The 23950-nt window shown below is 46.6% G+C and overlaps 1 protein-coding gene across 1 annotated transcript; it reads left to right on the top strand.

The window, feature by feature from the left end:
* Positions 1–337: 337 nt before the first annotated feature.
* PRCC (proline rich mitotic checkpoint control factor) lies at positions 338–23773 on the top strand. The gene is made up of 7 exons (XM_032637923.1): positions 338–1089; positions 11275–11322; positions 13920–14486; positions 16726–16821; positions 18739–18882; positions 20906–20971; positions 23203–23773. Exons 1-7 carry the CDS (start codon positions 619–621, stop codon positions 23287–23289), a joined length of 1479 nt encoding a protein of 492 aa, XP_032493814.1. The 5' UTR covers positions 338–618; the 3' UTR covers positions 23290–23773.
* Positions 23774–23950: the final 177 nt, after the last annotated feature.

Below are 23950 nucleotides of genomic sequence, written 5' to 3' on the forward strand. Positions count from 1 at the left end.
TCTCATTCCCAGCCTCACTTGCAGTTTCTAAGAGCACTACGTCTCCCATAAATCTTAGCGCCCAGGCAGCTGTTTTAGGGAACTTCAAGTACCGAAATGCTCTCCTATCCGTCTCCGTGACTACCGCGGTGACCGATGGGGCTTGTAGTTACCTAGGAATTGTCAGGAGACCAAAAAAACTACTCATCCCAGGAGTCCTCGTGTCAGAGGCGGGTTTACCTCCTGTCTTTCTCCGCACCCCTTAATCCTTCCTCGGACTCCAACTCCCGCCGTGCCTTGCGCTGAGCTCCCTGCGGCGGAGAATGGTGCTGTGGCCAAAGTGTTTTCTGGGAGTTGTAGTTCGTATATTGGTGAGACGAGGAGGAGGTGGAGTGACTCGGCGGCCATTAGCTGTGTGTAGTTGCCCGGGACTAGGAGCTTAAGTGGAGAGGGAAGGCTTATTCGGTGGAAACCAACTGTGGGTATGGGCCTCTACCGGGGCTGCCACTAGAGTACGGAGAAGGCGGGCTTTTTGGTTCACCGCCCCGCTAACTAGCGGGGCCCACTAGGCCTCCGGACATCCCCGGTGTCAAGTAGGCCTCGTCTGCCGGCAAGGGCGCCCCAAAGGCGGGAGGCGCCATGTCGCTGGTTGCTTACGCCAGCAGCGATGAGAGTGAGCCGGATGAGGCTGAGCCGGAGGCGGAGGAGGAGGAGGAGACGGCAGCCCCTACACCTGGGCCCACTTTAGGGGGCTTGTTCGCTTCTCTTCCCGCGCCCAAGGGTCCGGCCTTGTTGCCTCCGTCCCCCCAGATGCTGGCCCCAGCCTTTCCCCCGCCGTTGTTGCTGCCCACACCCACCGGAGACCCCCGGCTCCAGCCTCCTCCCTCCTTGCCCTTCGGTCTGGGAGGCTTCCCCCCACCTCCAGGCGTGAGCCCGGCTGAAGCGGCGGGAATTGGGGAGGGGCTGGGATTGGGGCTGCCCTCGCCCAGAGGCCCTGGCCTCAGTCTGCCCCCCCATATCGGCGGGGCCGGGCCCCCCCTGGGGCTTCCCAAGCCAAAGAAGAGGACAGAACCGGTGAAGATTGCGGCGCCAGAGCTGCATAAGGGGGATGTGAGTATCTGAGGAGGGCACCCCCAAACTGTCCATTGGGTTTGGGCATGGGCTCAGCTGTAGGAGGGACTTGTGGAGATTGCGGGGCTCTCTCCTGTAAATGCATCCGTTGATTCCGGACCGCTGGATTCCTGGTACAGTGCGATGAATTGAGCTGAAGTTTGTCGGCTTTGGGGAGTTAGGGTATTTGTCCATGCGGGTTTCTTCAAGCTGGATTCGCCTGCAGAAGGGCCATATACCATCACCTGGCACTGACAGGCCCAGGCCTAGGGACACTTGGTTCCACTCCGCCTTGTTGCATCTTCACCGCAGCCCAGGTTTTTTTTGTTTTTGTTTTTTTTCCTCTCTCTCTCTTATACTGAGAACAGCATAAAATCTGGTACCTTAGGTAACAGGAGACAGGATTCCTGAGCCCTTGCTGAACATTCAGGACTAACCTTTTCCTTTGCCTCTGAACTTAAAAGCATCAGGCTTCGGAACGAAAAGGATAGCAATCCTGGTTTCTGTGTTTGAGGGGAGTTAGGGAAGAAATTGAGTATTTGTTTAGTACAGATCGTTTACCAGGCACTGGCCCTTTCCTTCAATTGTTACAGAACTCTGGGAGATAACATTCTAATTTTTACAGATGAGAAACAGGTGTCCAGTATGCATGATCTTACCTGGCAAAGGGCAGAGTGAAGATTAAGGGTTTATCTGAACTCCAGGCCTGTGCCTCAGTTTCACGATTTAGGTATTTCTCAAGCCTAGGTGAATTAGGACATTTGGGTCCTAGAGAGGCCACCAAGCTCTTGTCGTTTTCTGAATGTTGTATCAGAAAAATTGAAGGCCTTTTCTGGGGTGAGCGCTTTGGGGGATAAAGGAGACAGCCTAGGGGCAGGTAATACTTTAGAGTTATTTGGAGTTCTTTCCATTCTCTCTCTTCTAAAAGGTTAATTGGGTCAATCCCTGGCTCACCTTTGGTAACCCTCTGAGAGAAGCTGATTCTTGCCCTTTCTTTTCTTCAGACTTCTGACTCTTCCTGGAGGCTATTTCTCTTCTCTCCCCCCCCCCCCACCGCCCCCCCCCCCCCAATGTATTAATGTTCTTTCTCTCACCTCTTTCAAATCTTGGCTTAAAAGACACGTTCTCGGTGAGGACTTCCTAGCCGACCTATTTAAATTGCAACTTCCTGTCACATGTTCCTCCCCACCCCACTTTTATTTTTCTCTGTAGCACCGCCATCTAAAATACTGTACCACCGTCTAGCGTACTGTATTCGCCTTTCTCCTTTTGCTAGTATACAAGCTCCATGAAGGTAGGCTTATTGTTTATTTTACTCGCTGCCATATCCCTGGTGGTTAAAACAGTGCCTGGCACAAGCGGAGTACTACCTAAATATTTTGAGTGAATGAACTCAAATGAATATGGATTCTTTATAGAAGGAGTTTCCAGAATCTCCTTTACTACCTTGTTACAAACCTTTTTTTTTTTTTCCTGTACACGGGCCTCTCACTGTTGTGGCCTCTCCCGTTGCAGAGCACCGGCTCCGGACGCGCAGGCTCAGCGGCCATGGCTCACGGGCCCAGCCGCTCCGCGGCATGTGGGATCTTCCCGGACTGGTGCACGAACCCGTGTCCCCTGCATCGGCAGGCGGACTCTCAACCACTGCGCCACCAGGGAGGCCCTGTTCCAAACGTTTTTCCATATCGTTTCCCCCTTCTTTCTCACCTGAGTTTGTCATTTCTAAGTTTAGGTTCCCAGAAAGCCTTGTATTGCTCCTCTGAAACTTAGTTTGGTCTTGATTTAACCTGGAACAAAGGAAAGTCCCTGAGTAGGACAGAGGAAAATAGGTTTGTTGTTTGGGGTGTTTTCTTTTCACAATTTTCCCACCAACTTTTCTCGCAGCCTAATTGTTATATCTGGTGGAAGATGGCACTTTAAACCTGCCTCCCTCCACCCTCCACAGTGACGGTGGAAAGGCTCACTTTTAGGTCTCCAAAGGTAGCATTAAGAAAAGTTGCTGGGGGCTTCCCTGGTGGCGCAGTGGTTGAGAGTCCACCTGCTGATGCAGGGGACACAGGTTCGTGCCCCGGTCCGGGAAGATCCCACATGCCGCGGAGCGGTTGGGCCCGTGAGCCATGGCCGCTGAGCCTGCGCGTCCGGAGCCTGTGCTCCACAACCGGAGAGGCCACAACGGTGAGAGGCTCGCGTACCGCAAAAAAAAAAAAAAAAAAAAAAAGAAAAGTTGGTAGAGGCTGTAGAATCTTCCATTTAGGCTGGCTGAAGTGGCAGAAAACTCTGAGGACTTCTAACTGTCCCTCCTTTGTGAGTATAATTTACTAAATTCCTGAGGTGAATCCTGATGTGGATAATTAAAATAAAGCCAAGTCCTAGCCCTTAGCTGGTTCCGTTTCCCATTTTTGTTTTGTTCAAGTTAGTATTTTTGTTTTCTGAACATATAGTTCCTGGGAAGTGTAGCCTAAGAGAGTTCCAAGATGATTAGGTGAGGGTGACTTTCGCTTTTGAAATAGTTGTGGTTCTAAGGCCCTGTGGTTCCAAGCTCTGTGTCTTGTGCTTATTGGGCTCTCAGTAAACATTTGAGTGAATGAATTAGGTTTCCTTAAATAATTTCCCTTTAGGGTTTGGTGCTGAAGTAGAAATAATTCCTCTGAATTTTCATTCATTTGTTCGTTCAGTATTGAGCTGCTTCTCTGTGCCAGGAGCTAAGAGTACAGTAGTGAACATGATAGATCCTGTCACAAAAGGAGTTTATGGTCAATGTGGGGGAGACAGACAAGGAAATAGATTTTAGGTCAAGTCAGAGAAGAACCATGATAGAGCTGGTGCCATGGGAGCACTCCTCTGGGGCACTAATCCAGTTCACAGGTTGGGGAGGCTTCCAGGAGGAGTCGATGTCTAAACTTCAGAGATAAGACAGATGAGCAGAAGGTAGCCAGAGAAAGGGGTGATGGAGAGGAGAACATCCGGCAGGGGAACAGAATGTACAAAAGCCCAGAGGCGAGAGAATGAAAATGCTTTGGGGGAACCTTTTGTAAGGCACCATGGCTGGAGCGCATGGGTGGGCGGGGCAGTGATGAGAGATGAAGCTAGAGAGAAAGAGGCTGAGGCTAGATGATAATGGGCCTTGGAAACCATGCCAAGGCCTTTGTACGTGATTCTAGGGTAGTGAAGAGCCCTTGAAGTCTGAGCAGGAATTCTCTGATCGCAGGATGCTGAAAGATCTGGAGGGAGCGAGACTGGCAGAGAGTGAAAGATGATGGCGGCCTGGATAAGGGAGTAGCGGGGGCTGGAGAGAGCTGGAGGCTCCAGGTCTTTTTCTGAGGTAGACGTTTTAAGACCAGGGAATTGATTGGGTGTCATGGGTGAAGGAGAGGATTCACGGCTGATCCCTTGCCTTTTGGCTCAGGCAGCTGGGAGGGTAGTGGTGCCATTTATTTAGGGAATACAGAGGCTGAGCAGATTGGGGATTAGATTTAATTGGTTACAAGTATCAGAAACTGCTCCTAGCTGGCTTAAATGGAAATGCGTCATAAGTATACTGAGGTACCTTGGAAAGGGCCTGGCATCAGGAATTGGAGATCTGTCGGAGACCCACACAGCTTCTCTGCACATTTGATTCATTCTTCCTTGTCTGCAGACCAGTTTCCACTTCTTAACTTTTGTTGCAGGTGAAAGATGGCCACCCATACCTCCTTGGTTTTTAGTTTCTTCCTTTTAGTGATTGGCTCAGATTGACCTACAATCTCAGTCCCAGTTCTGGTTTTCCAGGGGAGAGGATATGATTGGTTTGGGTGAGCTCATCAGTCAGCTGCAGTCAGGGGACAGGGTGGTACCAAATTTCTCTCTCCAGGTGCACTGCAAAATCAAATTCAGTCAGCTTTTGACTTCTGTGAGGAATTAGGAATGACCCATAAAATGGAGAACCATCCTTTCCTTTTCCCTTCTTACTGTTCTTTTTCTGAACAGTGGTTTATTGTTGATTTTGCGGGCTTAGGGGATGCAGACTTCTAAAATTAGGATACCAAAAAAACAAAATTAGAAGAATAAGTTTGCTGTAAGAGTTTTCTGTCATATAATGTGCATTACAACGCAAATAGAAATTTTAGGGTTATCTGGATTAGTATTACCCGTCCTTTAAGATTGTTTACCCAGGTAGTGGAAGATTTGAAGCTGTGAGATTGCAAGTTCACTAATTTTGCTCATTTCTGTTAACCAAGTAATATAAGAGTTGACTGCGGTGGATTTAGCTAAGATTTAGCCCTAGATAGAAAGGGAAGGAGGAGCGCCCTAACACCTATGGGGCACTTGCATAGTGTCCGACACGGTGCTGGGCACTTCAGCGACTCTGTAAGCTAAGTGTTACCCCTAGTTTACAGGTGAGGAGATAGGAATTTAGAGAGCAGAGCTAAAATCACACAGTTTGGGAGTAGCAGAAGTCGTATTTGTACCCAGGGTGTGTTCTGTTCCTTTCTATCATAGTGCCCACCAAAAAGAAGAACCTTGAGCAACCACAACTATGAAAGAGATACGATGAGCAGTGCAAAAGTGGGAGAGAAAATGATGTCCTAACTGAAGGGCAGATGTAAGAACATATTTGAGACCAAAGGGTAAAGAAGTTGATGAATCTAGCTAATTGGGATAATAGCAGAGAGGAGTGTAGAAGTGATTAGAGTTTGGAGCCTGGGGGTAGGAGAGTCTGTGCTTGGGCCCTGATTTTCTTCTTGGCTCCTGGCCCTGGCAACTAGTGATTGCTTTTTTGGAGAGGGAGTCTGTCAGAACCAGAGCCTGCAAAGATAAGAGGGAGGCTGCCACGGGGAATGAGGCTCTGATAGATTAGCAGATCCCACTGGGCCTGGCTTAATGGAAAATGTCTGTTTCCGTTCTTGCTCAGCAGTCTCTGGGTGTGTGTGTCTTGTCACTCTTGGCAGCTGGAACAGAGAGGACAGTGGTGGCCATTGAGGCTCAGGCTCTAATGAGGCCAAGAAGAAATAGAATACTTTCTTCTTAAGAGACACAACCGGTTTGTGTCTCTAAAACCCGGGAATGCCTGTTCTGGCCCAGCGTACTTCTTCCAGCCCTGGGTGCTCCCGTATCTCTAGCATCACCCTTCTTTCTGGGTCTAATGAAACAGACCCACTCAGATCACCATTTGCTGGTCTTTAGCATTCTCTAGGAATTGACTCCACAGCCTCCATTTAATATACTCCTGTGGAAAACAGTTTGGCAGGTCCTCAAAAAGTTTATTAGAATTACCATGTGATCCAGCATTTTCACTCCTAGGTGAAAAGAATTGAAAACGGACTCACACAGATACTTGTATGCCAGCGTTCACAGCAGCACTACTCCCAGTAGCCAAAAGGTGGCAACAGCGCAACAGCCCAGCTTATCAACAGATGAGTGGATAAACAAAAGTGTGGTACATACATGCAGTGGAATATTATTCAGCCTTAAAAAGGACTGCAATCTGGTACATGCTACAACGTGGATGGACTTTGCAGACATCACGCTAAGTAAAATAAGCTAGACACAGAAGGACACCTATTGTATGATTCCATTTATATGAGGTACCTAGAGTAGGCAAGTCCAGAGATAGAAAGTAGAGTAGAGGTTACTGGGGGCTGGGCAATAGGGAATTATTGTTCAGTAGGTACAGAGTTTCTATTTGGGATGATGAAAAAGTTCTGGAAATAGTGGTGATGGTTATACAATATTGTGAATGTACTTACTGCCACTGAATTGTACATTTACAAATGGTTAAAATGATAAATTTTATGTTATATATGTTTTACCATGATAAGGGGGAAAAAACCCAGTATACTCATGTGCCTCTCACCATCAAGGAAGTTCTTGTGTCTTAGTTAAATACTGTATTTAGGCTAAGCCCATTGCTTCTAGCTGGTTCCTGATAGAAGCTGAATTAATGTTTCTTTTAAATGCTCCAAGACGGCTGTATCCCCCCGACTCCAACCCCTACCCTGTGACTGGAGGATATGTGGCACATCTCTTAGCTTTTGGCTTATTTATCTCCTCCTTTTCGGTACTCTGAACCGAAGTTTATTTTTTTGTTTGAGGTAGTTGGATAATTCCTTGCTGAGCTTTCCTTTCGCTTCCTGTTAGTTTTCATTCAGGCCCCCACATGCCCAGAAGTATTTTGAGTGGCATCTAGACCTCTTTTCATAGTGAACCAGTGAGTCCTGTGTTTCCAACCTCTTTAGTTGGCTAAAGTTAGTTCAGGGGGCAAGAGGTGGTTCTCATTCTATTTCCTCACCCTCCCAATGGCCCTGGACTTCCTCTGTGGCCCTGGGTAGATTACTGAATGTCTTGGAGTCCTGTTTGCCAGCTTTAAGAGGTAAAGATTTATTTTTACCCCTTGCTCAAAGATGAATAGTCATGACTTAAGAAGTGTTTAGGGGCTCAGCACATGTTTTTGAGGGTCTTAGTGTTCTGTTTTAGGGAGTCTGTCATATTTTGTGCCCATCTTGAGATGATTTATAATGGAGTTCATTAGGTTAGTACAAAACGTTCAAAGAAGGATGATTGTGAGTAGCCATAGCAGTTCTCTAAATCCAGAATTAATAAGGTGTTCCTAAAGTCTTTGTACAGTTTGTGTGTGTGCGTGTGTGCGTGTGTGCGCGTGTGTGCGCGCACGCGCTTTTAAACTTAGGTTGGAAAAAAAAAAACTTAGGTTGACAGTGTAATGGAAACAATCTGACATTTAAGGAAAAATTGAATTTTCTTCGCACAGCTGATCTGGCCTTCAATTCTATTAGCCGTGGGACAGTTTGCCTACGCTTTCAAAGTAGCCACTTTCTGTTTGTCACAGGATCTGAAAAATAAAAATATGCTTGTACAATTTTATAAACGTAATCATCTTAAACTTGATAAAATTTTATTTTCAGATTGTTTCCATTGGACGTATTGCCTTAGATGTTAAAGTTTAAACGTGCCTGGGGACTTAATGTAAACCTTGTATACCCCATAGTGAGGTGGCTCTGTGTGGTCTGCTGGAAAGGAGAAAAGTCTTCACAGTCAGAAGACAAGGGAAATGGTCAGTAGCCCCTGAGGCAGTGGGAGTTTGGAACAGAGAAAAGGTCAGAAATGCTTGGGTGTTTGGGGCTTAAGGCTTATTCTTCGGTTGTGTTTGACATCTTGGCAGACCAGAGAGAATAGTAATCCTTGAACTCTGTTAAGAATTTTAGTTTATATGCATTTTCATGGATAGTAGCTCATGCAGTCTTTAGAACAATGTTGTGACATGGGTAAGTATTATTGCTAACTGAGGCTTGGGGGGTTAAATGGCTCTTTGGGGATCCTCCCAGCCAATGAGTGGCAAAGCTGAGATTCAAACCTGTATTTCTGATGTTGTGCCTTGTGCTCTTGGTTGTATCATGTGGGATCTGATCAGTGTGGATCTCAGGTCTGGACACGCACAGCTCAGCTGCAAAAACATGACAGGTGTCGCTGCAAAAGCATGGGAGCCTAAACTGATTCAGGTTCCGGTTCTGCCGTGTACTAGCAATTATTTAACCTCTCTGAGCCTTATTTTCCTTACCTGTAAAGTTGAGATAATAATGCCTACCTTGTAATTTTATTCAGGATTGAATAAAAACTTGTGAATAAATTGCCTGACACATAGTAGCTACTCAGCAAATGACTGTCCTGCCCTTTACTGCCCTTTCTCTTACCCCCATATTTAAGTACTAAGACAGATTTCTCTTTTTTAAAAATATATATTTATTTATTTTGTTTATTATTATTATTTTATTTATTTATTTTTTTCTGTGTGGTACGCGGGCCTCTCACTGTTGTGGCCTCTCCTGCTGCGGAGCACAGGCTCCGGACGCGCAGGCTCAGCGGCCATGGCTCACAGGCCCAGCCGCTCCGCGGCATGTGGGATCTTCCCGGACCGGGGCACGAACCCCTGTCCCCTGCATCGGCAGGCGGACTCTCAACCACTGCGCCACCAGGGAAGCCCTGTTTTGTTTATTTGTCTTTGGCTGTGTTGGGTCTTCATTGCTGCACACGGGCTTTCTCTAGTTGCGGCGAGCGGGAGCTACTCTTCGTTGCGATGCGTGGGCTTCTCATTGCGGTGGCTTCTCTTTGTTGGGGAGCACGGTCTGTAGACGCGTGAGCTTCAGTAGTTGTGGCACACGGGCTCAGTAGTTGTGGCTTGCGGGCTGTAGAGCGCAGGCTCAGTAGTTGTGGTGCACGGGTTTAGTTGCTCTGCGGCATGTGGGATCTTCCCGGACCAGGGCTCGAACCCATGTCCCTTGCATTGGCAGGTAGACTCTTAACCATTGTGCCACCAGGGAAGTCCAAGACAGATTTCTCTTAACAGGTTTTTTTAATACTACAATTGGCAGCAGTTAGTAATTAAAATCATTGTGTACTGACTACTGTGAGGTAATATCGAACTGTAAGATAAGGGCCTTGGCTGTCAGAGTAAAGGGAAGAATATGCACGTGAAAAATGTAACATTTACACAGCAAGCACAAATGAATCATTGTTAGCATGCTGCCACCCCAGACAAATGAATAACTTAGGGGCACAGAGTGAAAAAGAGCAAGGTGAGCTTCTTCAGAAAGACTTTAGGGGTTTCGAGTCGGGAAGTACAGAGTGCAGACTGACAGGAGAGTGAGAGGTGTCAGTGATTCAGGTAGGGGAGAGGGAGTAATAAGGTGGGGGACTTACGTGAAAGAAAGTTATTTGGGTACTTGTCATTCTTTTTAACTGGACTGTGAGTTTCTTGAGGGCAGGGACTTTTTTCATGTCATGGCACACAAGAAAATCTTTGAAGCACAGTGGGGGAAGTGGTACAGGCTGTGCCTCTGGAAACCTGTGGGCCAGGACTCTACCTGCTCCAAGCCCTGCCTGATGCCCTGTGGGCTGAGTGGGTCAGTATCATCATAGTACCTATAACCCAGCCATAGGACACCAGCTGGGAAGCTCTGTCTACGGTGCCTGGCACAGTGTCTTGCATACAATAGGTTCTGGGTAATGATGATCAAAAAGTCCTTGTAGCACACAAATCCAAAAAGGAACCTGTGGACTTCCCTGGCGGTCCAGTGGTTAAGACTCTGTGCTTGCACTGCAGAGGGCGTAGGTTCGATCCCTGGTGGGGAAACTAAGATCCCGCATGCCATGTGGTGTGGCCAAAAAAATAAATAAATAAAAATAAAATAGAAAAAAACAAAAAAAAACCCAAAAGGAACTTGTGAGATATGAGGGTCAGTTGAGAAAGACAGGCAGAGGATTTGAGTTCTTTAGAATCTTGGAGATGAATAGGATCTTAGATTCTTGCCTAATCACCTTTGTTTACAGATGCCCCAAACCAAGGTGCTAAGAACAAATGGAAAACTTTTAAGGTTCTCAGTTTGGATATTAATTTTTTAAAATAAAATGTGAAAGCTTGCTCTTCATATGCCTTGCATCTTTCTGATAGTTGGAGATGCTGAGGAACTGGTATTGAGCTAAAAGTTTAGACATTTTTAGTGTGAGAGCTTGTATTAGAAACAATCCTGATGAGTCAGGAGTAACACAGATGAGCTCCCTTCTTGCTCCAAATTCTCACAGTCATCATTTGCTCGCCTTCTTCCTGGACACAAACAACTCTGTCTGGCAGACAATAGATCATACTTCGAGAGGGAATGGATTTCTCCAGTGGCTTTGACCTTTAATACCTCATAGAAGAGTAGTTAACATACCACTTAATCCCACCGGAGTTCCCCAGCCCTGTGGTTATGTAGTCTATATAAGTGGTTTTAGAAGTGAAACTGAGATTGGGTGAGATTGTGGGCCAAATCCCATTCATCTTCTAGTGGACAGATTTATAGGAAGAAGAACGGGTGTAGCTTTTTCTTTCCACCAAAGACTGAATGGGAGGAAGTAGTCTTAATTTAAAGGACTAGAAATGGATGCTAAGAAGGCTGTGCAACAGGTCTGGAGGTGTGGGAATGAGTGACCAGGGGTGGTCAACGCATACCTTGTTCTCTGAAGCCGTTTGAGAGCAGGAAGGAAGCTCTGCTTTTTGGCTGGTTCTGGGGGGGTGCATCTCTCATACAGAGGAGGGGCTCGGACAGGATGATGGCCCCTGTTGTCCAGTCCTTTATTTGTGCTTCATTTAATGTGGGTGCTTCTCCACTGTCCTTAAACAGTGAGGCCTTATTCCATTTCTTTTTCTCTTAGTCAGATTCCGAGGAAGATGAACCCACAAAGAAGAAAACTGTCCTTCAGGTAAGCTTTGTGATGTAATAGAAGCCATTTCTTCTCTTCCCATATTGCTTCCTGAAGGATGGGAAATTTCCAGGTCAGGCGTAGAGCAGATGCAAATATTGGACGACTGCCTGTTTGGGTGTAGTTTTGTTTTCCTGATAACATCAGACTTCGTGATTCTCTACCCTCTCCTCGCTGTTCCCTGGCTTCAGCGCACTGGCGTCTCTCCTAGAGGACAGGCGTGGTAGGGAGATGAATTGGAACTCAATTTGATTCATTACGTTTCAGGTAAAAGGATTATTTAGGAACGGTAGAATAAATGGATTGGTCAAAATGTTGTTATGGAACATCTGAACTTTAAAATTATCCATCTTCTCCCTGTCTCATTTTTAACCTGGAAAAGAAACACTTAAATAGCACTTACCAGGCACTAAGTGCTGCACCAGTGTTTAACTGATTTAATCCTCCTAATAGTGCCTAAGTCATAGCGTTATTATCATCCCTGTGTTACATACAAGGAAAACGAGAGCTTAAGGAACTTGCCCAAGGTCAGACAACTAGTGGGGACAGAGCTGGGGTTCAGACTGAGGCAGTCTGACTGTAGAGTCCAAGCTCTTACCTGCTGCATTTGGCTGCTGCTCTGTCATCAAGACCAGAAGTCCTTAACCAGACAGTGTCAGGAGATGATCTTGCTGCTGTTTCCTGTTTCCCCTTGTCCCCGTGCCTTTATTCTGGCTCCCAGAAGTTTCTTCCTGTTCAGTTCCACACTCGGTGATTTATACACTCTCTGACCTCATGTTGATTATATGCCTCAGGAAGAGCAAAAGCAGTTCTGCCTTGAGACTTCCCTGGGGGCGGCGTAGTGGTTAAGAATCTGCCTGCCAGTGCAGGGGACACGGGTTCCATCCCTGGTCCCGGAAGATCCCCCATGCCGCGGAGCAGCTAAGCCCGTGCACCACAACTACTGAGCCTGCACTCTAGGGCCTGCGAGCCACAACTGCTGAGCCCATATGTCACAGCTACTGAAGCCTGCATGCCTAGAGCTCATGCTCCGCAACAAGAGAAGTCACCGCAATGAGAAACCTGTGCACCACAACGAAGAGTAGCCCCTGTTTGTCGCAACTAGAGAAAGCCGGCGTGCACCAACGAAGACCCAACACAGCCAAAAAAACAAAAACAGTTCTGCCTTTATAAGGTTGCTGTCTCATGATTTAGGTATATGATGCTGAAGTTGCTCCTTCCCCTGACTCTGTTAAGGTGTCACTTCCATGGCTGGGAGGTGTTAGAAGGACAAAGTCATGTGAAAGAAAGATAACTAGTGAGAGTGCTATTGTGTCCATATTTGTAGTGGGTGATGGAGGAGGAATCATGGAAGATACTGACTTGCTGAGACTGAATGAAGCCAGTTGTTCTCTGTTATCAGAATGGCTTCCTGGAGGACGTGGACTGGCAGCTGAAGAGATGAGAGGACACTGGCTAACACCCCAGGAGTAAAAAGCAGTCTTCCAGATGGTAGGAAGAGATGAGTGCATAGAGAAACTCTGAGCTGTTAAGGCAGAGTATGGACCCAGCACTGCACAGGGATGTAGCCATGATCCCAGATGTATCTGAGAAGTCAGACACTTTGAAGGTAGCCTGAGGATGTGCTCCACCTGCCACCTCAGTCTGCTTTTTATGAACCTGAGCCTCTGGGGTCTACCAGGCTGAAATGACCCAAATCTGTGAACACAGACAGCAGGGAGAAGAGCCCATTTTCTGGATGAACAGTTCTGCCTGGCCTGCTTGACTCAGAAGTCTTATTTTACTCATTCTGGGCATTTCTTGGCTGAGAGAGCTGAAGTACATGGGTACTCCAGGACGGTGACACAATGACCTTATTCCATTCTCCTTTTTCAGACTGACACCTCCCTCAGCCCTGCAGTTAGGCCAGGCTGGACCTGTAGCACATGGAAAGCAGAATCCCAGAGATTCTTATGAATAATAGCAACTCTTGTTGGGCTGAGGAACACTGGATAGGCTGAGCCAATTAGCTTACAAATTGATAAGTTAAATGTGTGACTCTGGCGTAAGCAAGCTGAATATACCCCGTCTGTAGGGCTTTTCTTGGGTGGGGGAGGGAACTTTGGGTGGTATGTATGAATATCTTTTTTGGACACAGGCTTGCTCTTGACTTTGAGTGGCAATCCAAAGGAAGCAGGGAGTAATCCCATGTTAAGAGGAACCTTTAGGACATAGAGGTTCAGTGATCAGCTGGAGAGAGCCCTGGGCTTTTTGCGAAGAAGGATGATGTATTTGCCAAATGTATTTATCATATTTGCAAAAAACTCAGAGTCAGGGAAGGCTTTGTGGTAGAGGGAAGTGGAGCTGGGTTGAGATGGATGAGGAAAACAGGGATGACATCTTACCTTGGGAGAAGCGGACAGCAGAATGGCCTGAGGTAGGAGGAGTCAAGTCCAGTTTGGATGACGTTAGTGGGCCGAGGTTAGACGGAAACAGGGCTGGTAAGATTTTAGGCTAGAGCACGTATCTGTAATGCTTGTTCTTAATGTCAGTAGTATGTATCATAACATCTCACTTGTCATCTTTCTTCCCTCCTTACCTAAACCTGGGCTCACCAGGGATCCAGTGAGGGGACTGGTTTGTCCGCCTTGCTTCCCCAACCTAAAAACCTGACTGTGAAAGAGACTAACAGGTTGCTCCTGCCCCATGCCTTCTCCCGGAAACCCTCGGATGGCTCCTCTGACACTAAGCCCTCCAGACAAGCTTCTAAGACCAAGCCCTCTTCTCTCGCCCCTGTTGTGGGCACCACAACCACCACTCCATCGCCCTCTGCTATCAAGGCTGCTGCCAAGAGTGCTGCCCTGCAGGTGACGAAGCAGATCACGCAGGAAGAGGACGATAGTGATGAGGAAGTAGCCCCTGAGAACTTTTTCTCCCTCCCTGAGAAGGCCGAGCCGCCTGGAGTTGAGCCATACCCTTACCCCATTCCCACTGTCCCTGAAGAGTTGCCTCCAGGCACGGAACCAGAGCCAGCCTTCCAGGACGATGCAGCCAATGCCCCCTTAGAGTTCAAGATGGCAGCAGGCTCAAGTGGGGCCCCTTGGATGCCTAAGCCTGGGGATGACTACAGCTACAATCAGTTTTCCACGTATGGCGATGCCAATGCCGCTGGTGCTTACTATCAGGTGGGTAAGAGGCATGGAGGGCAGGCCAGGGAATGTTGGAGTACGGCCGTCAGGGAGAGCTTTGAGCCAGTGATAACAGTCTGTGTGGCATCACTTTGGCTGAATTAATGAATCTTCTGGTGTCTTGGTTTTCCTGTACCTGTCAGGCCTCAAAACATACTGCCTTTATGCTAAGTCTTGTAGTCTGATAGGTCAAAACACATAATTGACCCGTTTATTCTGAAAACAAAATGTCATCGTAGGAGCTGATGAAAGGTATAGGGAGAAAGTGGAAGAGGAGCAGTCTCTAGTCTTAGAGATCCCAGGTAGCTTCTGCAGATGTGGGTGAGGAGGATAAGTGAACTGTGGCATAGACTCCTAGACAGCAGTGAGTCCAAGAAGAGTTCTGGAGGTGGGGAGTGCTGAGGACTGCAAGGGAGAGGAGGGACTGCGGAGGACAGGAGGGAATCTGGAGAGTCGAATACAAAAGGGAATAAGGAGAATGGTGAGAGGCCTCGACTGAGTCACAGGAAGTTGAAGGGACTGAGGCAAGTCCCTGGAAAGAAGATGCTGGAGGACCATAATTTGGGCAGAGATAGAGAATGGGGTTTGAGGGTGGTTTGGAGTTTGAATCTCAAAACTATGTGAGTCTATTACTTAACTGCCTCTCTGAGTCTCAGATGTCTCAGCTCTAAAATGGGAAGAACACTAGCAACTTCAGGGTTGTTAGGTAGAATTACATTGGTTTAGCGTGCTGCCTGGAACATAGCAAATGCTCAGTAAATGGTTATGATAACTTTTTATTCAAATGTTATTTGGAAGAGCTGTTTAAATTGTTCTGTGTGGCCTCAGAGAGTGAGAATATATGAGGCCAGGTTGTAAATAGGTTTAAGAAAGACTTTTCCAGTGGTCAGAGCTTCCTGAGATGGAGAGGGCTCCCAGGAGTTCGGGGACTCACAGCAGTGGTGGAGGTGGAACAGAGGCCTCTGGCGGGTCCTGGGGCTGGGCAGCTGTAGGAAGTTTTCCTGCCAGCATGCAATGGTTTCAAGACTTCAGTCTTCTTCAGCCACTGTGATTCTCTGAATGGTCAGTGTTAATCTTATCTACAGTCTAGGCAGTGGGCTTTGAAGGCACTCTGTTCTGATCAAAGACTTTGAGAACTATTTGCCGTTAAACCTTGTTGTATCCTGTAGGCTGATCAGGGACAATGCATCTCCCCTCCAGGTTGTTAGAAGGAAGGAGGAACATGAGTGTTTTGATCTCTTTAGCAGGAGAAAAAAAAAAAAATCTAAGAAACCACTAGTTTACATCCAGCAAATGAGTATCAGTTGGAATTCTATATGCAGTTACGAACATTATTGAGGTAATCTGTGCAAATTAAAGCACTTTAAATACACTAGGGGGCCCTGCAATGTAAATGTATGTTATTATCAATACTTTTAATGAAAATTAATTACTCTGGGTTTTTATGTATTATTTTTATTCAGAATTAAACCTCATTTTTCATATAGCTCACTATAAAGTGAATGTTTTTAGAGGAGCATTTCTTGGAGTTCTGGGCAAAGGTGGAAGAATTAGGAAAAAGTACAGGCAGGGAGGAAACAGTTTCTCAGCTCTGTGGCTGCCTGACTCGGCCACAGTAGGGGCCTTGCCCTTGCCTTCACCCCTCTTCCTCTAGGGTCCATAACAACATCTGGACAGCTCACCTCTAAAGGGAAATCATCAATTCCTGAACTAAAAATCTGGTAATGCAAACCTGGTTTGTTCCCAGCTTTGTAAATTCCATGCCACCCTTGTAGGGGTTGATTTTTATCCGAGATCTGCAACCTCCCTGCCTGTTACAGGTGATCTCCTGTGTCCAGGGTGCTAGATAGGATGAGGAGCAGGAATGGCATGCCTCACACCTCTCACCTCTGCTCACACTGGATTCTGCTGGGGTCTTACGAGGCGCAATAGAGGTCAGGAGTGGGAACCACTCTTGGGAAGCGGCCAGGGGAGCAGGGGGTAAATTGAAGCCAGAGAGAACGTCTTTATTTCTTACCTCTCTTCCCTAAAAAATCATCTGTCTGGATGGTGCAGATGAGAAGAAAGTCTGGTTCTTGAGTTATAGGGTAGGTCCTTAGGATCTGTGCTTTTACTGGTCCATTTGAGGGTCTGTAGTGTGGGTGTGGGTGTCACCACTGCCTCTTTGATGAGGCTCTTCTTTGTCCCCTCTCCACTGTGCCCTCAGTTAGTGTGTTTTTTCCCTCCTTGACTGCAGGATTATTACAGTGGTGGCTACTATCCCGCACAGGACCCAACTCTGGTCCCCCCACAGGAAATTGCCCCAGATGCCTCCTTCATCGATGACGAAGCAGTAAGTTAACAAAGCACAAGTGACCATGTGCCCCTGGTCACCAGGTTTCAAATCTGAAGCTAAAGGAAATTCTTTCTTTTTTTTTTAAACTACATTCACTTAGGATTAGGTTTGGCAACATATAATTGAGAAACTTCAAGTAATACTGGCTTATGTAAGGGAAGTTAATTGTTTTCTTCATAAAAGAAGGCTAGAGGTAGGCAGGGGAAGGCTGGTATGGCAGCTCCACAAAGCTGTCAGGGATCCAGTCCCCTTCTGATCATTACTTTGCCCATCCCTAGGTTGTGGCCTTTATTCTTATGGTTAGTGATAAGAATAAGAATGGGGCTTCCGGGGTGGCGCAGTGGTTGGGAGTCCGCCTGTTGATGCAGGGGACACGGGTTCGTGCCCCGGTCCGGGAGGATCCCACATGCCGCGGAGAGGCTAGGCCCGTGAGCCATGGCCGCTGAGCCTGCGCGTCCGGAGCCTGTGCTCCGCAACGGGAGAGGCCACAGCAGTGAGAGGCCTGCGTACCGCAAAAAAAAAAAAAAAAAAAAAAAAAAAAAAGAATAAGAATGTAGCTAAGTCCACTGCCATCATTACTGCATACCAGGCAGCAGAGTGGAGAAAGAAAGTCACCTCCCCTTTTAGGAGACTTCCTGAAAGTTCCTAAGAACACTTCCCCTTCTGTCTTACTGACTAGAATCTGGTCACATGGCCATATCTAGTTGCAAGGAAATGGAGTCTTTTCGCTGGGTGGTAATATGCCTAGCCGAAGTGTTGGGTTCATTCATACTAACGGAGACAAGGAGAGTGGATTTGGGGAGGGAACAGCAGCCACAGTAAATAACCCTGTGTTTCACATCACTGTGTTCCCTGCTGCTGAGCTTTTCCCCAACTCAGCACAAGGGAAGATGAAAACCCCATGTCCTGTGGCCATCTGGTCCTGTTCAGGAGATAAAGTATTCCATCTGTAGGGAGGTCACAGCCTATTAGGAGTGGGTTGGAGAAATAGGGGACTCTACCTCTTTGCATGCAAGTTCTTATAAAAATAATTTTCTTCTCACCTTTTCACAGAAAGATATGCATCCCTTTGCAAACTTCTGCCTGTGGTTAATACTGTGTTCATCCACCTCCCTGTGTATATCCTCCTTGACAAGTTCAGTAGTTAGGCCCTTTTTGTTTTAAGCCTAGGAGGCAGCAGAGAGCTCATCCAGTGGCAAAAGTCAGCTTCTTATGGGTAGAGTGACCCCAGGAGGCCTTGCTAATGCTCAGACCACAACCTGGGTTTCATTGCAGGTTTCCGAGTGTTATTGACTTTAATTCCCCTTTGCTCACACTCCTTCTAGGCATATCTCCTGGTGACTTGTGGTGTGATTTTTTTTTTTTTTTTGAGGAGGAAAGAGTAGCAGTCTCCTAGAAAATTTGCCAGGTCTTTTTTTGAGGCTTCCTCTCTCCCCATCTCTACGTTCTCCTTCTCTCATGTCTGGTCTGTTGTGCGGTCTGCTGATTTGGTGATACTGAACCAATGCGAAGGAACAGACACGTTAAAATAACCAATTTTTAGAGAGAAATCCTAAAAATTTTTTTTTGTACCCTTAATTTGAAAATGGTATGCAGTCCTTTTAGGCAGATACAATTTATAAATAATTTGAATACAAATTCATATCAGTGATTCTCTGCACTCACTTATGTTTGGGAATACATTTTGGCCTTCCTTTCCCTGAGGCCAGGAGAACCTCTGAGAAGTAGCCTTTCACCTGGCTTTAAGACCACTTGGTAGGTGGCACGGTGAAAGGACATACTGCATAGAGAGAATTAAGGGTGCAGTGGAATTGGGGAGGCCCAAAACCATTCCATAAACTCTGGATCCTTGGTGACATCTCCTGACCCCCTACCCAGACCCCCCCACTCCTGAATTTTTTCCCCCTTTTCCAGTTTAAGCGGCTGCAGGGCAAAAGGAACCGAGGGAGGGAGGAGATCAACTTTGTGGAGATCAAAGGTGATGACCAGCTCAGTGGGGCCCAGCAGTGGATGACCAAGTCATTGACAGAAGAGAAAACCATGAAGTCATTCAGCAAAGTAAGTGGGAAAGGTCTAGTGGGTGGCCAAAGCAAAATCTGACCCCCATACCCCATTGTTACTGTCCCAGCACCTTTAGCAAACACCTGTTCCCCTTGGTACTGGAGTGTACACCAAGCCTCCCAGATAGAGCTCCCGCCTTTCAGAATTTTGCAGCACTTTGCTCCCCATCTGGGTGGTGGAGTCTGGTTACTGAGATTGGATGGTTGAAACAGTTTCCTAACCTGCAGTTGGGAAGATCTCTGATATGTGTGGCTCCTTCCCTGGCTGGACGGGATCCATAGCTGCTCTTCCTTCTCTCTGCAATCATATCCCTCTCTCCATCCTGTTAAGTTGGGACCCGGCACAGCACATCTGTGAGGTGTGGGCACAACAGAGCCTCAGAAGCCCTGGGGTCCTAGGTGCTGAATGTACATGTCCTTCTCTCTCCTTTCTTTCCATTATTTATTGTAGCCAGCTGTAGTCTTTTCAGATGCTTTATTCCTCACAGTTCCCACACCACACTCCTACCTTCTCTCTGCTAGTTTTCTTCAGTCAGTATGATGAACATCTCTTCACCCAGTAGCTGAGTACAGCAAATGTGGACATTTATGAGCCTGCCACAGGGGGGAAAATGTGGGGAACCCTGGATTCTAGCCGAGCACCAGCAAGGCCAAGGTCGGGCATTTTATTCCCTTCTCTATCCATTTTCTTTGCTTTGTTCTGTGGCCACAGATGGCCATCTGAGCCCCAGCCATTTGTTTTAACTGAATGTTGGCGGCCATACAGGACAGAGCAAAGGATTGTGGTTAGATCAGCATAGATCCATCATTGTTTACTGGAAAAACCACTTAGGAGAGCATGCTCTACTAACTGTGGGTCGAGAAGCATCATCACATAGTAATAGCTGCTGTTGTCAGTGCTCACTGTGGGCCAGGAATGGAGCTGGATGTTTTATGTTTGTCATCTTTAACTGTCATATTAAATGATATTAAATAGCATCAAGGAATTGGAGTTTGCTGTTTTCCCAGGTCTAAGTTTTTTTCCATCATCTCATTGTATTGAGCTAGATTGAAAAAAAAGGAGAGAAAGATACAGTTCCTGTCCTTGAGGGGTTTACAGTGTAGTTGAGAAAAAGAGATTTAAGGACACTTGAGTGTAAATGATTATGGTGCAAATTGATTACATAAGTGCTGAGGAGACTCCAGAGAGGAGTTTTGGGAGTTGGGTGGGGCTGATTAGGAAGCTTCTAGTCTGAGACAAGACTGGCAGAGGACAGAGAAACCGCAGAATGAAAGCCCAGACCAATATAGACTTTGACAGTAAATCATTTGCATCAAAGTTTGGTTAGGGGTTCAGTGCAGTTATGGGTGGAGGCTGGAAGACTGGAGAGAGGTGGGGTGATGGCAAAAATCTAATTCCAGGGAAGTTGTTTGTTGGCAGTTACTAGAATGAGGGACTGGGGTTTCAGCCAGAGGTGATTGATGGGAGAGAGCTTGGTAAGCAGTAGGTAGGAGATAGGCTAGACATCTGGCCTGACTGGGGAGAGGTGAACAGAGATGAAGAGGGCCTAAAGGGGAGATGGGCAGAGTGGGTGGTGAGAGAGTCTGGAGGGTGGGAGGAAAGGAGGGAGGAAGGTCTCCTGGACCCTGGCACTTCAGCTGTTTTAGACTGACTGCAGGCAGTAAAGCTGGTATCAAGTGCCCACTGTGGGCAGAACACCATGCTTGGTGCTGGGGGCGGGGTGGGGTTACTTACCAAAGACGTGTAGTAGACAGTCCTGACCCCATAGGATTTCCAGTCTAATGGGGATGTTAGCTGGCTATTTTAGGCAAGTAGTCTGAGCTTGGGAGTTTTGCATAATGGCTTTAATAAAGATGACTGTAAGTATACAGACATAAAAACAGCCCCAAGCTGACATTTTCCCCCTAGGATTTGGGCTGTGTATAGTTGGTTTCTTAATGCCCAACCTTGCCTCATTGGGGCACGTGAGAAACTTCCACTTTTCTTTCAGTGGGTTAATGATTGTTTTCTTCCTTTGCAGAAGAAAGGTGAGCAGCCAACAGGCCAGCAGCGGCGGAAACACCAGATCACGTATCTGATTCATCAGGTGAGAGGGCTGAGGGCCCTGGCCTGCTAGGCAGGATCCCTGTAAACCTGGGGATTTGAAGGCTGAGATCTAGGCCAAGAAGCTTCCAGCAGGCACCCTCCCCAGTTCTCCATATGGCCACTAGGTGGGGATGTGTCCTTCAGAATTCTACTCTGCATCAGTCTCACTTTAGATAAGACTCAAGTACAGGTGCTTGGAATAAACTCTGTAAGTGAAAATTCAGATAGTCAAAGCATAAAGAGGGGAGTGAAATGGTTTATCACAGGGTTCTTTCAAATAGCAAGTTTATCTGATAATTTAAAAAACTTCAGGGACTTACCTGGTTGCGCAGTGGTTAAGAATCCACCTGCCAATGCAGGGGCCATGGGTTCGAGCCCTGGTCTGGGAAGATCCCACATGCTGCGGAGCAACTAAGCCCGTGCACCACAACTACTGAGCCTGCACTCTAGAGCCCGCGAGCCACAACTTCTGAGCCCACATGCCACAACTACTGAAGCCCGTGCGCCTAGAGCCCGCGCTCTGCAACAAGAGAAGCCACTGCAGTGAGAAGCCCGCCCACCGCAATGAAAACCCAATGCAGCCAATAAATAAATTTTAAAAATTTAAAAAAAACTTTAAAGAAAAATTGGTTCACCAACTTTTAGCAAAACATCCACCTCGTGAGGAAGTTGGTTTTATTTATGTTCTCCATTTCTGTGGCAGGAAACATCAGTGCAAATAATTCAAAATTACAGATAATCCAGAATATCTTCTGGAATTAGAATATGTCTTGGTATTTATTTGATAGGACCTGGAAGCTTTCAAATATTCACTGAATCACTGAATATCTTTTCGAGACCTACTGTACTAAATGCTGTCAAGGGTACAGACAGGAATAAGACTCTTTCCTGGCCATTTCCCTGGGGAGTGTATATGCTGGTTGGTGATTTCAGTGGCAAAACTTGCTTTCGTTGTTCTTATCGTATTTTCACATTCTTTTTCAGAGATTCCTTTGTACCCTTACCCTGTCTTATTGTTTGTAGGGAAAGAATTTGAGGGTAGGGTCTTTCAAAATTTTTTTAAATTTATTTTTTAATTATTTTTTTTGCTAGCTGCTCCCCTGTAGGGTCTTTTTTAAACCCAAACCCTTAGCACCCCACCCCATTCCAGGGGAAATGAGCAGGTATCAGCTAGCTTGTGGGAGTGGGGTTGAGGAGCCCCATTTCTAGGGTGGCGCTTGTACCTTCTCAGAATGCAATGTAGAGCCAGGAGTTGTTGCAGTCAGAAGGAGAAAGCATTAATTCTAGTTCCTTCCAGTCAATTTTTCACAGCTTCAATTTATACTTGAAAGTGGTGTGAATTTCTAGGGTACCATATACACCGTATTCAACACAACAGCAAACTGTGGCTCCAGACTAAGTTATTATTGGTTGGTGTCCTGTTTTGACCTGTCCAAGTCTTTGAGGCTGTCCTCTCCCACTTGGCTAGTTAGGTATCCAAGGTAGCCAGTTGTCTTTCTTTCAGATGCCAGATTCAGTTTCTCATTTGTACATTTCCCACTTGAGCATCTCAGTTTTAATTCTAGCTGATGAAGGACCAGGATTCTTGAGTCTTTATTCTGCTTAAACCCTATTAGCTCCCCAAAGAGATGGTTTTTCTTTGCTTTCTCAGGGTCTTCCCCTTCTGCTTGAATAAGGGAAAATTAAATCTTTCAAGGGATTTGCTTTTTCCACCTAATTGTTTTGATGGGAGAAAGGCTCTATTTTTTATTTTTTAAAATATTTTATGTAACACTATTTAAAATATACATATCAATATTATTAAATGAAATAAGTAAAAAAAAAGATGTTGGGAGTAGGAGTTTATTAATTTATTTTTTTAAAATTTATTTTTGCTGTGTTGGGTCTTTGTTTCTGTGCGAGGGCTTTCTCTAGTTGTGGCAAGCGGGGGCCACTCTTCATCGCGGTGTGTGGGCCTCTCACTATTGCGGCCTCTCTTGTTGTGGAGCACAGGCTCCAGACGCGCAGGCTCAGTAGTTGTGGCTCATGGGCCTAGTTGCTCCACGGCATGTGGGATCCTCCCAGACCAGGGCTCGAACCCATGTCCCCTGCATTAGCAGGAAGATTCTCAACCACTGCGCCACCAGGGAAGCCCGGGAGAAAGACTTTAAATTGGGAAGTGCACAGAGGCAAAAGAAAAATATTTCTCAGAACCTTAGTGTGACTCTCCCCTGCCCCCTCTTCCTCGCATAGGCTAAGGAGCGGGAGCTGGAACTGAAGAACACCTGGTCGGAGAACAAGCTCAGCCGCCGGCAGACCCAAGCCAAATATGGATTCTAGGGCTCTGGACCTGACTGCCCCCTGGATCTCCTGCTGCCCAGCTGGCCGGGCCCCCAGCTTCGTCTCTGGGACCCCAGCTGTTCCAAGCCCAGGATCTCCTTCCCTGAGGACCCAGCCCTCGCCTCTGCGAGAATGAACATATTTGATAGATTTTTCTTAATAAAAGTTAGAAAATTCAGCTCCTTTCTGCCTTGGAGCTAGCAGAGACTCAAGTGATGCCTCAGAAGGGGTTCTGAGTTCTTGGATGGGAGTTTTGCTCTCTGTTGGGTGTGACGAAATGTTGAACCCCTCCATCTGTTTTTTTTTTTTTTTTTTAAACCAGGGATGTCTGTTGAAATAAAACATTCAGTCTGACAGATGCTGCCTGCCCTGACCCTTTCCTACTTTTAAGTGAGGTCTCTTTTTTTTGGACCCTTCTCATTTGTTATCCTGTCTTTGGATCTCAATATTTACTTTGTGTAAAGCAACCTCCAAACTATCGTGAGCTGCCTTATGATTACTTTGCATCTTTTCTGAGTACTCACCATCTAAACTGGGGTCATGGCCATTGAAGACTCTAGGAATTGTACCAACAATTTTGTAGGGGACAGGGGCCTGTGATCCCAAATATGGAAAGTATTGCTGATCTCGGGTATCTCTGAAGACTGGGGGAAGTCAAGGA

The sequence above is a fragment of the Phocoena sinus genome, chromosome 1 (genome assembly GCF_008692025.1).
Source record: "Phocoena sinus isolate mPhoSin1 chromosome 1, mPhoSin1.pri, whole genome shotgun sequence".
Classification (NCBI taxonomy): domain Eukaryota; kingdom Metazoa; phylum Chordata; class Mammalia; order Artiodactyla; family Phocoenidae; genus Phocoena; species Phocoena sinus.